This window comes from Diabrotica virgifera, chromosome 5 (genome assembly GCF_917563875.1).
Source record: "Diabrotica virgifera virgifera chromosome 5, PGI_DIABVI_V3a".
Lineage (NCBI taxonomy): Eukaryota > Metazoa > Arthropoda > Insecta > Coleoptera > Chrysomelidae > Diabrotica > Diabrotica virgifera.
This window is the reverse complement of record NC_065447.1, coordinates 143,766,930-143,781,099: the sequence shown is the minus strand read 5'-3', so window position 1 is coordinate 143,781,099 and position 14,170 is coordinate 143,766,930. Positions and strand designations below refer to the sequence as shown.

Here is a 14,170-nt window from a genome sequence, read left to right as displayed (position 1 = left end):
AGGTTGTAAGTTCCAAAAAGTTCTGACCGAAATTTTTTTTTTTTAATTTTTGGCGGGAAATTTAAATTTTAGGACGATTTAAAATTTTAAATGAGTATAAAAAAATTACTAAGACATTCCTTTTCACGAAATAAATTTATAAAGTGTATTTTTGCATAATGTTTCACCCTGAATTTTTTCAGATTTTTAAAATTAGTGAGACGTACTTTTAAAAAGTACTTGAACTTTTTAAAGAAAAAAGATAGTACGCCACTGACATATTTCAAATTAACAATCATTTTTGAATTATTCATTGCATTTATGACAAAAAATCTATCTTCCCTTTTTTTCATACGATGCGCCATTTTTATGCAAGAAATAAAACATCTTAACCTTTACAAAGTATTCGAACTCCGTTTCTATTCGCGGTGTGCAAGTACTTGGAAGGGAAACGAGAAACGACTGTGCGCGAGTCGCGGAGAAATATTGCAACTATCTTAAATAATTCATGTTGTCAATTGAAATTGTCAAATTGACGTAAATTTCATACCTTCTGTCATTGAAGCAGAAAAATTATATATTGCTCCACAATATTGATATGATTTGCAATTATTATAAAAAGTTAAATTTAATTATTTGTATTTTGAGTGCAGTACTGCATTTTAATAACTAATTTTATTTACTACATACAATAGGGAACTTGCATAAATTTTTAAATTCGAAAAAAATGTTATAAATCACAACACAACATAATTTAAAACATGTATCAAAGATAAAAAAGTTTTGTTTGTCTTTCGTTTGGCCCCTAAAGACGATTAAAAATTCAAATTACAACAGGTGGTCCAAAACGCGTCGTGACGTCACTTGGTTTTACATTTACATTTTTCCAATAAAGTAAACAGAATTTTAAATTAGACGTTATAAAGTCAGTAGAAAATACATTTATGTGACGTTACAAGTGTTTTTGATCGTTTGAACTATTCATAGAAAAATTCGTACTTTTACAAAATGGTTTTATTTTCAATAGTAAACCTTCGTTCCTTTCCTTCAAAAACAGTATAAAACTACAATTTTAACAAACTGGGCAAACTGGCATATATTATTACAATGACATACGATAAATGTCATTAGAATATAAATATTTTTGACTTATTCCACGACGATGAGCTTGCCAAATACCCAAGTAGGTGGAGGCCAATAAACTAAAGAAGGAGAAAAAGAATATACCTAAATATAAGGTTGTGTCTAGGTATACGTTACCGTGTACGCAAATAAAAAAGTTAGAGTGTCAGTGATTTCTTATTTTTTATTTGTTTAGTGTTTGTTTTTAAATTAACTACGGAGTGTGGACAATTATTTAGTTCTTTTAATGGGTTTAAGAACATTTTAAAACAGTACGAAAAAGATAAGAGACTATAAATTAATATATATTTTTTTTAGTTATAAATGAAATAGTATGTATTACCGTAAAAGATTAAAATAAAAAGAAGACCTAAAGCTTTCACAATAATAATTAACTTGTTCTGAAGCTATGATCCTTGTGGCATTTTTGTAATCAACTATTCTAAATGGGAGCTAAGCCACAATTTAACCAAAAAACGATTTTATTAACGTTTCGACGTCTAAATCGGACGCGTCGTTGTCAAAATACAAAATATTAAATTAAACAAAAATGGTGTTGCTTAGTAAAAAATTTTTCTAATAATTTATTTAATCTGACTAATTTTTGTATTTTGACAATGACATCCGATTTGGACGTCGAAACGTTAATAAAATCATTTTTTTAGTTAAATTGTGGCTTATTTCCCATTTAGAATAGTTGATTATAATAATTAACTTACGTATAAAAATTATTTTAACAATATTTTTTACGTGTTATGTCAACTAAATACATATATTTATTTTGCTAACCTAAATATATACTTTAATATATACATTGATTTATTACAATTAAGTTTGAAACATCTGAATAGTTCTGCTTCCCTTCCTTTAACAAATATTTTTCTATTAAACACAGGCTAAACATATCAAAATAGCATGTACCAAAATATACAGTCACTGCGCACGCTAAATAATAACGTCACTGGCTTGATGAAGTTTAATTCGCGTGTACATACCTAACTTTTTTATTTGCGTACACGTTAGCGTGTACTTAGACACAGCGAAATATAACCATAATAATAACTAATGTAAAGCTATGTGACGTCACGGGTCGTTTGAACTATTTTATACCGCTGAAGACTTTAAATACGTATTTCTAAGTTATTACGAGTTTTTGAAGCGTGAAATTTTGGAAATCTCATTTTTAAACAAGACTGAACATTATTATGTAATAAAAAAAATTTTGCAAGTTCCCTATTGTTCACGTTTCATAACATAACCTAAATCTTATTTTTTCTTCGTACTATTTTTTTGGACTATGGCCTTGACAATTATCCAGTAACCAGGACTAATATAATTGGCCAATATAATTAAAAGTGGGAATAAAAGTACAGAGCGAAGAAATAGGGGTCGCTTTGCCGAACTTGCACGGTCCCAATACAATCTACACTACATTTAAACCGGGAGATATTAACAGAAGTTCAACCACGATTTTCTAAGTCCTGCCATTTGCAATACTGGAAGGTTAGAAAAGGTACTTACAATTTATGGAAAAATCCACGGGTTTCCTGTGACATTTTCATGTGAAAATTAGATTTTCAATGAAAAAAAAAAATTGGGAGTTGCGATGAATTTTTAAGTCCTGCCATATCCATAGAATAACAGGCTACTATCTATTTTATGAAGAAAATTTTTTGGGCAGGACGGTTGCAAAAGGACTAAGGAAGTATACAGATATACAAACATGCAATGAAAATAATGAAATTTTCATTATTTTCCAAGTCCTGCCAACTTAATAAATTAATCATATTTATTTCCAAATGACCAAAAAAAATGTTGGCATGACGTCACCTAATGTTTAACTGCACTTGTTTCTTGGAAAATTCTGTATAAAACTTTCACTCTGCTTCCGTGATTTTCTAAGTCATAAAATAAATTTTGTTATAAAATAAATAATTTCAGTAGACATTATTCAAAATGGCAGGATGTTTAGTTACACCTTTTTTACTATATATAGTTAAAAAATTTGTAAGAAAAGTCGTGGAAAATTACACGATTTTCTAAGTCATGCCATTTCGCACATATCTCAAGAAGGTTAATATAAATCTATTTTCAAAGAGGCAGGATGGTTGTATAGTTATTTCGTATAAAAAAATTAAATTGTGTGTCTGTAAAATTATTTCAGGGTGTTATACAAACATATTCATATCACCACAATTTTCTGAGTCATACCATGTCGAGTATGCTTAAAAAACACTAATCTAAAACCGTTTAAAACTTGGCAGGATAGCCGCAAAGATGAATAAATACAAAAAATTTATTTGTGTATCATTAAAACAATCGCATTCTATTAAATATTATTTTCCTGAATAATGTCTCGGAATTTTTACACACTTTTCAAATCTAATAGCAAACTGTATCATCTTTATTTTAAGTGATTAGATCATATTTTTATCTAAGTAAACGCAATAAAAGTAAATAAACAATTTTTACAATTTATTGGTTATAGTAGTGATTTTACCTACACATTATATTATAGATGGTGTCCAGAAGCTCTCATAACAAACGAAAACCGGAGATTCCTCAGATAATTTTAAGAAAATTTAACTCAATTCACCTAGTTCAAAAATGCTTCCGTGGAAAGCTGGAGCTCTTTAAAAATGGCGTCTTGTAATTCATCATCGTCATAATTCAACCCGGATCTATCCAATGCTGGATATAGGTCTCCCTCAGTCTTCTCCATGCATTTCTGTCCTGTGCTGTCTGCATCAAGTTTCTGTCGATCCGTTTGATGTCATCAGACCATCTGGTTGGCGGACGACCTCTACTTCGATATGCTTCGTCTAGAAGAAGCATATCGTAGTCTTGTAATTAGTTTATTTAAAATATCTGCAGAACGCTTTTATTTGGAAAAACGAAAACTGGTACACTTATTTATCTTCCAGAGGCCAATTGTCAAATGTCAATTATCAATTGTCAATTTTTAGTACCGGTCATAGGGGTCCGTTTTGGGTACGGAAACGGATATTTTATCGAATACTAAAAGGTATTTTTGCTTTAACTCAGAAGAATACGCAGTGTTCTAGAAAAATCGATTTGAAAAATTTTTCGTTTTTTGGTTTTTTGAGTTTAAAAGAATTTAGAAAACTTCTATTTAGGAAAACGAAAACTGCTACGTTTATTTCTCTTCCAGAGATGAATCGATTTTATCAATTGTGAATTTCTAGTATTGGTCATAGGCATCCGTCTTGGGTAGATCAACGGATATTTTATCTCATAACTTATTGGTCTTTAAATTTTTAGACATTTTTGAGAGTAGAGTATTAAATTATGAGGTATTCTAGTCCTAAAAGTTACTCTTGCTTTAAGTCAGCAAATACACCGTTTTTTTTAATTTATTTAAAATTTTTTTCAAATTCAACAAACGAAAAATTCTAAAATGGATTTTTCCAGAAAACCGTGCATCCTACTGACTTAAAGCAGGAGTACCTTTTAGTACTAGAATACCTCACAATTTAATAATCTAGTGTCAAAAATACTTAAAAGGGAAAAACAAAAAAGATTCCTATGACCGGTACTAGAGATTAGCAATTGATGGAATCGATTTATCTCTGGAAGAAAAAAAGGCGGACCAGTTTTTGTCTTTCGAATTGGAAGCGTTCTGGAGATATAAAAAACTAATTACAACGCGCCATCTGTAAAGAGCTTTAGCTCTTTAGTGCATAACATGCATCCAAAAGTGCATAAACCTGTCAAAATCAGTGTATTAAGGGCAAAATTTTGTTATTTGGGAGGTTTATTGAGTTACGAATACGCAAGCAGAACCGACCTCCGAATCACCTAGTGCCCAGAGTTGCTGCTAAGGCACGTCATCTGGAGTTTCGTGGGATATCGGCAATAAATTAAAGAAAACAGATTATTCGAGGGTTTTTGGGATGGCCGAACACGAATATGACATTACAACCGACCCTCGGAGCACCTGGTGCCTAGGGTGACTGATCTCGAATTTAGAGAGTTTTTGGAGGTCGATTCTGATGGCGTATTCATGTTCAGCAACCACAAAACTCCTCGAGTAATCTACTTGCATCACTTTAGTGTCTGAAAGCCTCGAAATTTAAGAATATGGCGTGTATATTAGTCACCCCGAGCACTAGGTAAAGATCTGTTCTAATGTGACATTCTTGTTCAGAAACCCCAAAAACCACCTGAGTAATCTGTCTGTATCAATTTACTGCCGAAATTAATATATAAATATGGTATAGAAAATGCTTAACAAATAAAAAGGTACCATAAAATATAATTTTCTTATAAAACTAAAATACAGGGTGTCCCATTTAAGAAAACTCAGAAAATACTCATTCCGAGTTTCAACCAACCCCGTATACTAAAATTAAACATTTTGGTATACTATTAATAACTGACAATAGTAGACTATATTAAAAATCGTTTAAACATAAATTAATAGAAGTTTGGATATCAAATCACTAACAATATGTATAGGGTGTGAATGTTCCTACAAAATTAACAAAAAAACGTAATAATATTTTAAACTACCTCGTATAATATTTCAAAACACTATATTTTATTAAAGAGAACATCGAGTAGAATCCAAAAATGTAAAAATATACAGGGTATTCCATTTAAAAAAACATAAATTTGTGTCACCCTGTGAAAACGGGTAGCCCTGTATATTAGAAAATACTGTTAAATCGTAGTCCTATCTGTGGCCCATGTTTTACCTAAATAACTTTTTTCGTATATCTTACGACAAACGAGTAATTGGACTTTGACACACTAATGCCCCACCCTGTATACAAAATAACCATAAAACCATCCTGCCTCTTTGTAAATAGACTTATATTAAGATTCTTGAAACATGTGCAAAATGGCATGACTCAGAAAATCGTTGACTTTTTCACGAATTTTCTTACAAATCTAGGACTCCTGCCGTCTTACAAGAACCGTTTAACCTTCCTGCCGAGTACCGAAAAGGTATTGATTGTATTTGAGTATTATAACTTTTTAAAGGCAGGACTAAGAAAATCACGGAATCAGGGTGAAAATTTTCCGCAGAATTTTCCAAAGGACAAGTATAGTTAAACATTAGGAGACGTCATGCCAATATTTTTTTTGATCATTTTGAAATAAATATGTTTAGTTTATTTCGTTGGCAGGACCTAGAAAATCATGAAAATTTCATTATTTTCCTTACATGTTTGTATACATATATACTCCGTTACCCCGTTTACAACCCTCCTGCCCAAAAAAATTTCTTCATAAAATCGATAGTATCCTATCTACGGATATGGCAGGACTTAGAAATTCATCGCAAAACCCTATTTTTATTTTTTGGGAAAATCCAATTTTTACAGGAAAATGTCACAGGAAATTTGTGGATGTTTCCACAGATTGTAAGTACATCGTCTACCCTTCCAGTATTGCAAAAGGCAGGACTTAGAAAATCGTGGCTGAACTTCTGTATAATATCTCCCGGTCTAATTATACTCTTAACTCGTACCTCCATAAAAACTTAATTCCAACACTTCGGAAGTATTAAGATATTCTATTTTTTGCATGAAAACGGCGCGTCGTATGAAAAAAAGGCAAGATAGATTTTTTGTCACAAATGCAACGAAGAATTCAAAAATGATTGTTAATTTGAAATATGTCAGTGGCGGTAAAAAAGCAGTATGGTAAAAAAAATCTTTTTTTCTTTAAAAAGTTCAGACCATTACCCGTAAGCGCGCCAATGATGACTATAAAATTCTTAATTGTATGTCAAAAAATGCACAATAACTACCTCTTAAAACCTGCCAAATTTTATTACAATGTTGCCAGTAGTTTCGGCAAAATCGTAAAAAATGTGTAAACTTTTGTTTTCTTCAACGCCCTGTATCTTGAAAATGGATGGCGTTACAAAAATTTTTTATTAAGCAAACCCCAATTCTTTTTCAGTTTTTTATCTATCCTAGTGACGGTGTTACCTTTTTTAAACACCATGGATAAAATTGTATCAAAAAGCGAAAAAGAACCCAAAAAAATGCGGTTTTTTATTTGTAAAAGTACATACGTTTCACCAATTTTAAAAATCTAAAAAAATTCAGGGTGATACATTATGCAAAGATACACGTTATAAATTTTTTTCGTGAAAATAAATGTCTTAGTTATTTTTTTATACTCTTTTAAAATCTGAAAGACTGATAGGTTTTGTTAATATACTTCTTTCACTTCTTTCATTCTTTTAAAATCGTCCTAAATTTAAATTTCCTGTCAAAAATTAAAAAAAAAAGTTTTTGTCGGACAGAACTTTTTGAAACCTACAACTTCTTATTTAAAGTTTTTCGCTAGCTCTCGATGCGGCTGAGATAAAAAATAAAAACATAAAAGCCTAATTAGGCTCTAGGTGGGTCACGTGACCACCTAGGGGGCTAAAAATTTCAGAAAGTGAGTTTCTCTATATGTGCTAAACAATTACCTATATGGAATTCGAATCGAGTGGGGACATTTTTCATCATCTTACCCGGCTAGGCCCTTTCATGTCAATCTAAGCGGCTCTTTAGCTTTTAGCTTTAGCTTTTGTGGAGCAAAAACCGTGAAACAATGTACTACTATGGAAAAGTTGTTCAAGATTAAATTTTCGTACGAAATGTCACTTTCCAAAGTCAAAAATATAGTGTTTTTACAAAAATATATTTAAAAAACGAAGCAACAAAAAATACGAAAGAAAGTGATTTTGTTTTTTGCCCATTAACTTTTTTCCACGGGTATATAGGTATAAACATTGCGACAAAGAAAAAAACTTTCATTCTTTCTTTTCAGATTGAAGTTTGGCAGATGTCTACGATTTATAGTATCCAAGATACGGTTTTTCAAAATTCACCACTCACACCATATTTGGGTAAATTTTCAGTAGTAATTGCACGAGAGCTCTAAAATTATTGATTTGTTTCCCGAGTGACACTTTGACAATGACAGTTTTAATTTCACGACCCGAAGGGGACTGAAATTGTGTCAAAGTGGCACGAGGGCAACAATTCGATAATAATTTTAGCGATCGAGGGTAATTCGCTGAGATTATTTCATGAATAAAACTATCTTTTTAAATCATTTCAACTAATATTTTATTGATATATTTACCTGAATATTTGCTAAACGTGTTTCTTGGTGTCCTCTGTGACAAGTTGTAAGACATTAATTGTCATTAATGTCACTGAATGTTCATTTTTGCATAGTAACGAAGGACATCTGACGTAATGCTTGACCACGGGATATTATCAAAAATTATCACTTTAATTTTTATTTCTGTAGCTTTCTATTGGTCAGAATCTCCTATGAATGAAATAATCGCTGTAATTTTTGTTCTTGTAGGTTTCTATTGGTCAGAATCTCTTTGAATGAAATAATCCTTGAAACATTGTTCTCTAAATTTTTTCCTACGGAGTTTTATGTATATGCAATGGTGCATTTTATAGAAAGAAAAATCAATTACTTTTAAAAAAATGGTATACTGTACAAGGTTCTAAGACTAATTTTAAGTAAGATAATTATGGTTCTTAGAAATTTTCTAATTGATTTATTTCTTAATTGATTTGATATTTTCTTCTTCATATTCTCATTGAAATATTTCTTAGCATTTAACGTGTGTGTACCCAAAAGTGTATCATGTCATAAATAACTGTGATGTTAATGCCTTCTGGTTCTAATTAATTAAAAAGAATTAATACATCTTCGATACATTATATTTTATTCACTGGTATGATCAATATGTAAATAATAACACTAATGATTCATAGCGCCTCGACCTCTACATACTACGTTAATAATTATCTGTCTATCTCTCCATACTGATTGCTCAGCATGTTTTTATACCGATCTAAATCATAACAAATATAGTTCAAGTTCACGCATAATAAACATGTGATACAAAACTATAAACTATTGTTTTTATATCTGTTCAATACCCTAAAGGTTAATAATCTTATTTAAATTATGATTTATACAGAGGGTTCGTATTATAATACATCTCTGCCGTTTTTTTTAAATATAAAGTCCTAAGAAGAGAAGAATATCTGACGATATATTCCTCTTTCCCTTTTACAAAATGTTTATGGTTACCTAATACTATTTTCAAAAATTAAATTTCCTATCTATCCTAATACCCTAAACCTGTATATTCTTTTTCCTATTCTAAACCGGTTTTTCTAATACTAAAAAATTGTTTATTTTATCACTAATTCACTTTCTGGTCCGTCTTGCCTTTTAGGCTTTTCTCCATTCACAAAAAAAAACAGTGTCCACATAAAAACAGTGTCCACATAAAAACAGTGACTAAACCTATTCGGATTTTTATCATAGTCTTTTAGTGCCCTAATCTACCTAAATAATTATAAAAATCTCGTATCTAACTAATAAGTCCTAAGCTAAGCTAATATTACTCGAATCAGTTAATAAAAATGTAACCTTTACTTTATTAATAATTCCTATTTCAATCTTCTTTTGATTTATTTATATACGCCTTACTAACTTTAAAATAATGTACCTATAAAAAAAAATGAATGTTGTTCTGAAGCTATTTCCTTGTGGCATTTTTATGATTAATTATTTATATGGGAAATAAGCCACAATTAAAATGAAAAAAATAATTTTATTAACGTTTCGACGCCCAAATCGGGTGCCGTTGTCAAAATACAAAATATTACTGATTTATATGGGAAATAAGCCACAATTAAAATAGTAATATTTTGTATTTTGACAACGGCACCCGATTTGGGCGTCGAAACGTTAATAAAATTATTTTTTTCATTTTAATTGTGGCTTATTTCCCATATAAATAATTAATCATAAAAATGTAATCTCTCTAAAAACTTCTAATATGTCTGTAAAAAACTTCTAATAACTCTCTTGTACCTATAATAAAGATTTAATCTCTCTAAGAACTTCACTTTTTGTGTCCCTTTGCTTACTATCTACTAACACTATTGTAAGATATTGTCTATCCTTGATTCAAATACTTCCATTTTCCGCGAAAATTTAACCTGAATTCATTATATACATTTAAAAATAATTTATTTATAATTATTTACGTTACTTTAGAGGAAAAAAATTTACAACTTCAATTCTTAGACATAATTCAATGATTAGCTACTTATTTGCTTAGTATCTTCTTAATTTTGCTTCTTTTCTTGCAATTTTTATGTGTCTTCTTTCATTTTTCCCACATATTTTACTAAAAATTCTCTTTTTTTTCTATTCTTCTTCTTGTCTGGTACTACAACTATATATCTCTTCATTTTTCTCCACATAATAACACTTCTACAGTGTACATAATTCATCTTCATATACATATTTCATATAACAATCATATATAATTTATCTCATATATCATTTCATATAACATCATAATCATCACTTCATATACTAGCTCCGATACCTTCGTTTTACCTTAATAAAAGAGGTTTCACTCGGATGTCTTAGTTCTCCGCCAATATTAACCCTAATTTTCGCCCTGATCTGTACGCACCATTGAGGTATACTCAAAACACGAAATAGGTATTTTATGCGGTTCAAATTCTTCTAAAAATATCACAACCTCAATCCCTTGCTTTGAGGCCGTTGTTTATTCACGAATAATCATGAATAAAATAGGTACCCTTCAAAACACAGAGTGGGTCTCTAATAAGCTTTCAAGCTTCTATAAATCACTTAGTACCTTCCTAATTTGACAAGAGCAGTGGGTTTTCTTATTGTCTCTAGTTGTCTCATAATATTTAGCTTATAATATTGTTTGTTCTTCTTCTTATTTGTATAGTTCTTCTCCAAATTCCTTATCTCGACTCATCAGGTCGGTTCGTTAAAAGTATATCTCTTGCTTATAGCAATGTTTGTCTTAAAGCTCTTATATCAACGTATGTCATCACTAATCATTATTCAAAAAAAATCATTTATATATCATTTATTCCACAAAATTATTAATTCAGGTTCATATCATACAAAATTTAATACAAAATCGATGACAATGTACTAAATATACTCAATAAATATCAATAATAAAACAACTAGCTAATAAAAATTCAGTAATAGTATACATATTCGACACAAATTCAATTCAAAATTCAAAAATAGCATATTATGCAATAGTTACATAAAAATATTCAAAATCAGTTAATATCTCAAAATTTGATAGAAATTTTTGGAAGAAATTCGATATTCCATAGAACATTCAAAAATAACCGTACTAAAAATCGAAATCGGATAGAGATTTTTCCAATAAATTCAATAAAAATTCCAATTTCAATAAAAATTCAATAATAACATATACAGCGTGTCTACTTAAGTTGGAAACATATGGGAAACTTTTTTATTATTAATTTTACGAAAAAAAGTTATTCTTTATAAAAAATTCTGCATGTCCCAAAACCTAAGATGCAATCATCAGATATCAAATGTTCTCAATATTATACGAGGTATGTCAAAAAATATGAATTTCGGTCAAGGGTAAAGTACCTTTATTTCTCTCAATATCGAAAATTCTTATGATAAAAAGTTGTTTGGAATCAAAAACTAAGATCAAATATGCAATTACATGCTTTTAATTGAAAAAAAAAATTTTTTCTCAAATTTATGGATACCCAACATTGTTTTTAATTATTACAAATATGATAACTCGTTTATTATTCATTTTACGAAAAAAAGTTATTCTTTATAAAAAGCTTTGCATGGTCTAAAATCTAAGACACAACCATGATATATTAACTTTGATTAATTTTATACGAGGTGTGTCAAAAAATATGAAATTCGCTCAAGATTATAGTACCTTTATATTTCACAATATTTCAATTAGAAGGATGTAATTGTATATTGAAACATAGTTTTTAATTCTAAACAACTTTTTTAATAACCGTTTTCCATATTGTGAAAAATAAAGGCACTTTACTCTTGAGTGAAATTCATATTTTTTGACATACCTCGTATAAAATTAATAAAATGTGATATCTGATGGTTGCATCTTTGGTCTTAGGACATACAGAGCTTTTGATAAAGAATACCTTTTTTTCGTAGAAGTAATAATAAAAGAGTTATCGTATGTGTAATAAATGAAAACGAAGTTAGTATCAATAAATTTGAGAAAAATTTGGAAAATATTTTTTTCCAATTAGAAGCATGTAATTGCATATTTGATCTTAGTTTTTATTTCCAAACAACTTTTCTTAATAAGAATTTTCGATATTGAGAGAAGTAAAGGTATTTTACTCTTGAACGAAGTTCATATTTTTTGACATACCTCGTATAATATTGACAAAATTTGATATCTGATGATTGAATCTTAGGTTTTAGAGCATGCAGAACTTTTTATAAAGAATAACTTTTTTTCGTAAAATGAATAACAAAAAAGTTTCCCATATGTTTCCAACTTAAGTAGACACGCTGTATAATAAACTTCGATAAAAATATTCAATTCAAAAATCACTTCATGTTTCAAAATTCATAGATATTCTTAAAAAAAATCGATACTTCATAAATTATTCAAAAATCAGCAAAGATAAATATTCAATGTTCAATAATAATATGTATAGGTATATAAAAATCGAGGGAAGCATTTTCAATAAAGATAGACTAAATTTCTTACTTACATTTTAACACTTTGTCTTTTCACTGGGTTGGGGTTGCCTGTATTCTTCCTGGGTCCTGGTCCGTTTTCGCCGTCGGTATTTCCACGCTGGCGCCACCATCTCTGCTCCTTTCAGAAGACCTTCCTAGTCTGCAGGATCAGCCAAATAGTATCGCAGGGAGGGTTCATATTATATAATACAAGTGTGTACCTACTTATTTCTTATTTTGCCTATATATGGTTGGTATAATGTAAATACCGTTACATGTCATTATAAACGTCGGAGATCTAAGTTGACGTTGTTGTCAAATTACAAAAAAAATCTTGAATTCATGTGACGTTACTTGCTATGACTCGGATGACGTGCAAGGGTATTTATACTGTACGAACCATAGTTGAGATATGATCAAGTTTTACCTTTATTATTTCTTTTAATTGCAGGAGTGGTAGAATTTGTTATTGACCAACTACCTGAAGAAAAACTACGCTCTGTGCAAGGCTGTTGGAATCCACCAAATATTATAAAACTTGTACGTTTAGGTGTAGATGTATTTGATACTTCATACTGTCGTATATTGACAGAAAGATCCTCAACTTTGACTTTTAACATAGAACCTAATGAGAATAATGAAAATTATGAAATTAATTTAAGGGACACAAAATATGCAGAAGATTTTAATCCGATTTTAGAGTCATGTGAATGTTTAGCATGTAGAAGATATTCCAAAGCCTACATTCATCATTTACTGACAGTTCAAGAATTATTGGCACCAGTCTTAATAATGATACATAATATTCATCATTATTTACGGTAAGGTTTTGATTCATAATTTTTTCGATAACACAGTGCTGCAATTAAAAAAAAAATATCGATGACTGAGAATTACTGAAAGGTGTTTTAGAACTCGTTTACATTGTTTATTAACTTGTTTACTCTTTCATTTTTTACTTTATTATTCTTACATATTGTCACCACACATTTGTAGTTAAATAGATTCGCAGATCAGCAGTTGAAGAAAAATATCTTTTATCAACTTTTATAACTATTTTGAACTAATTAAATTGTTAACGTGATACCATTTTTTTTTAGATTTTTCAAGAAAATTAGGGAATGTATAGCTAACGATACATTAGCAAAACTGGAAAACCAAATTTCAGAAGAGTATAAGGATCATCAAGCAAAAATTCTAACAAAGAGCAACAAGGAATCAAGAAATGAAATATTTACCAGTGTCGAGGGATAGCAATTTTAAAATTAAATATACTTTTTTATATTTCTCTTGATTTTATTAGTAACTCCTCGTAATATAGGCAGACTTATTTGCAAAAAAGGCACGTCCTCATATAAATTATAATTGTCTGCACCACAATACTTTCTTTTTCTCTAAGACGTCTGCTCCTGTACAGTCGTACCGCATCCAATTGGCTTACTGTAGGTATATCTTCCATTTCTGCGGAATAGAAGATACATTCTGCATACAT

General features: G+C 29.8%; 1 protein-coding gene across 1 annotated transcript in view; it reads left to right on the top strand.

Annotated features, from left to right (window-relative positions):
* Positions 1-13,966, top strand: part of LOC126884462 (queuine tRNA-ribosyltransferase accessory subunit 2) — a 36,652-nt gene extending 22,686 nt beyond the window's left edge. Inside the window, exons 3-4 of the mRNA XM_050650401.1 lie at positions 13,130-13,499; positions 13,779-13,966. Of these exons, the coding sequence (XP_050506358.1) occupies positions 13,130-13,499; positions 13,779-13,932 (524 nt within the window). The 3' untranslated portion in view covers positions 13,933-13,966. The remainder of the gene's footprint in view (positions 1-13,129; positions 13,500-13,778) is intronic.
* The last annotated feature ends 204 nt before the right edge of the window (positions 13,967-14,170 follow it).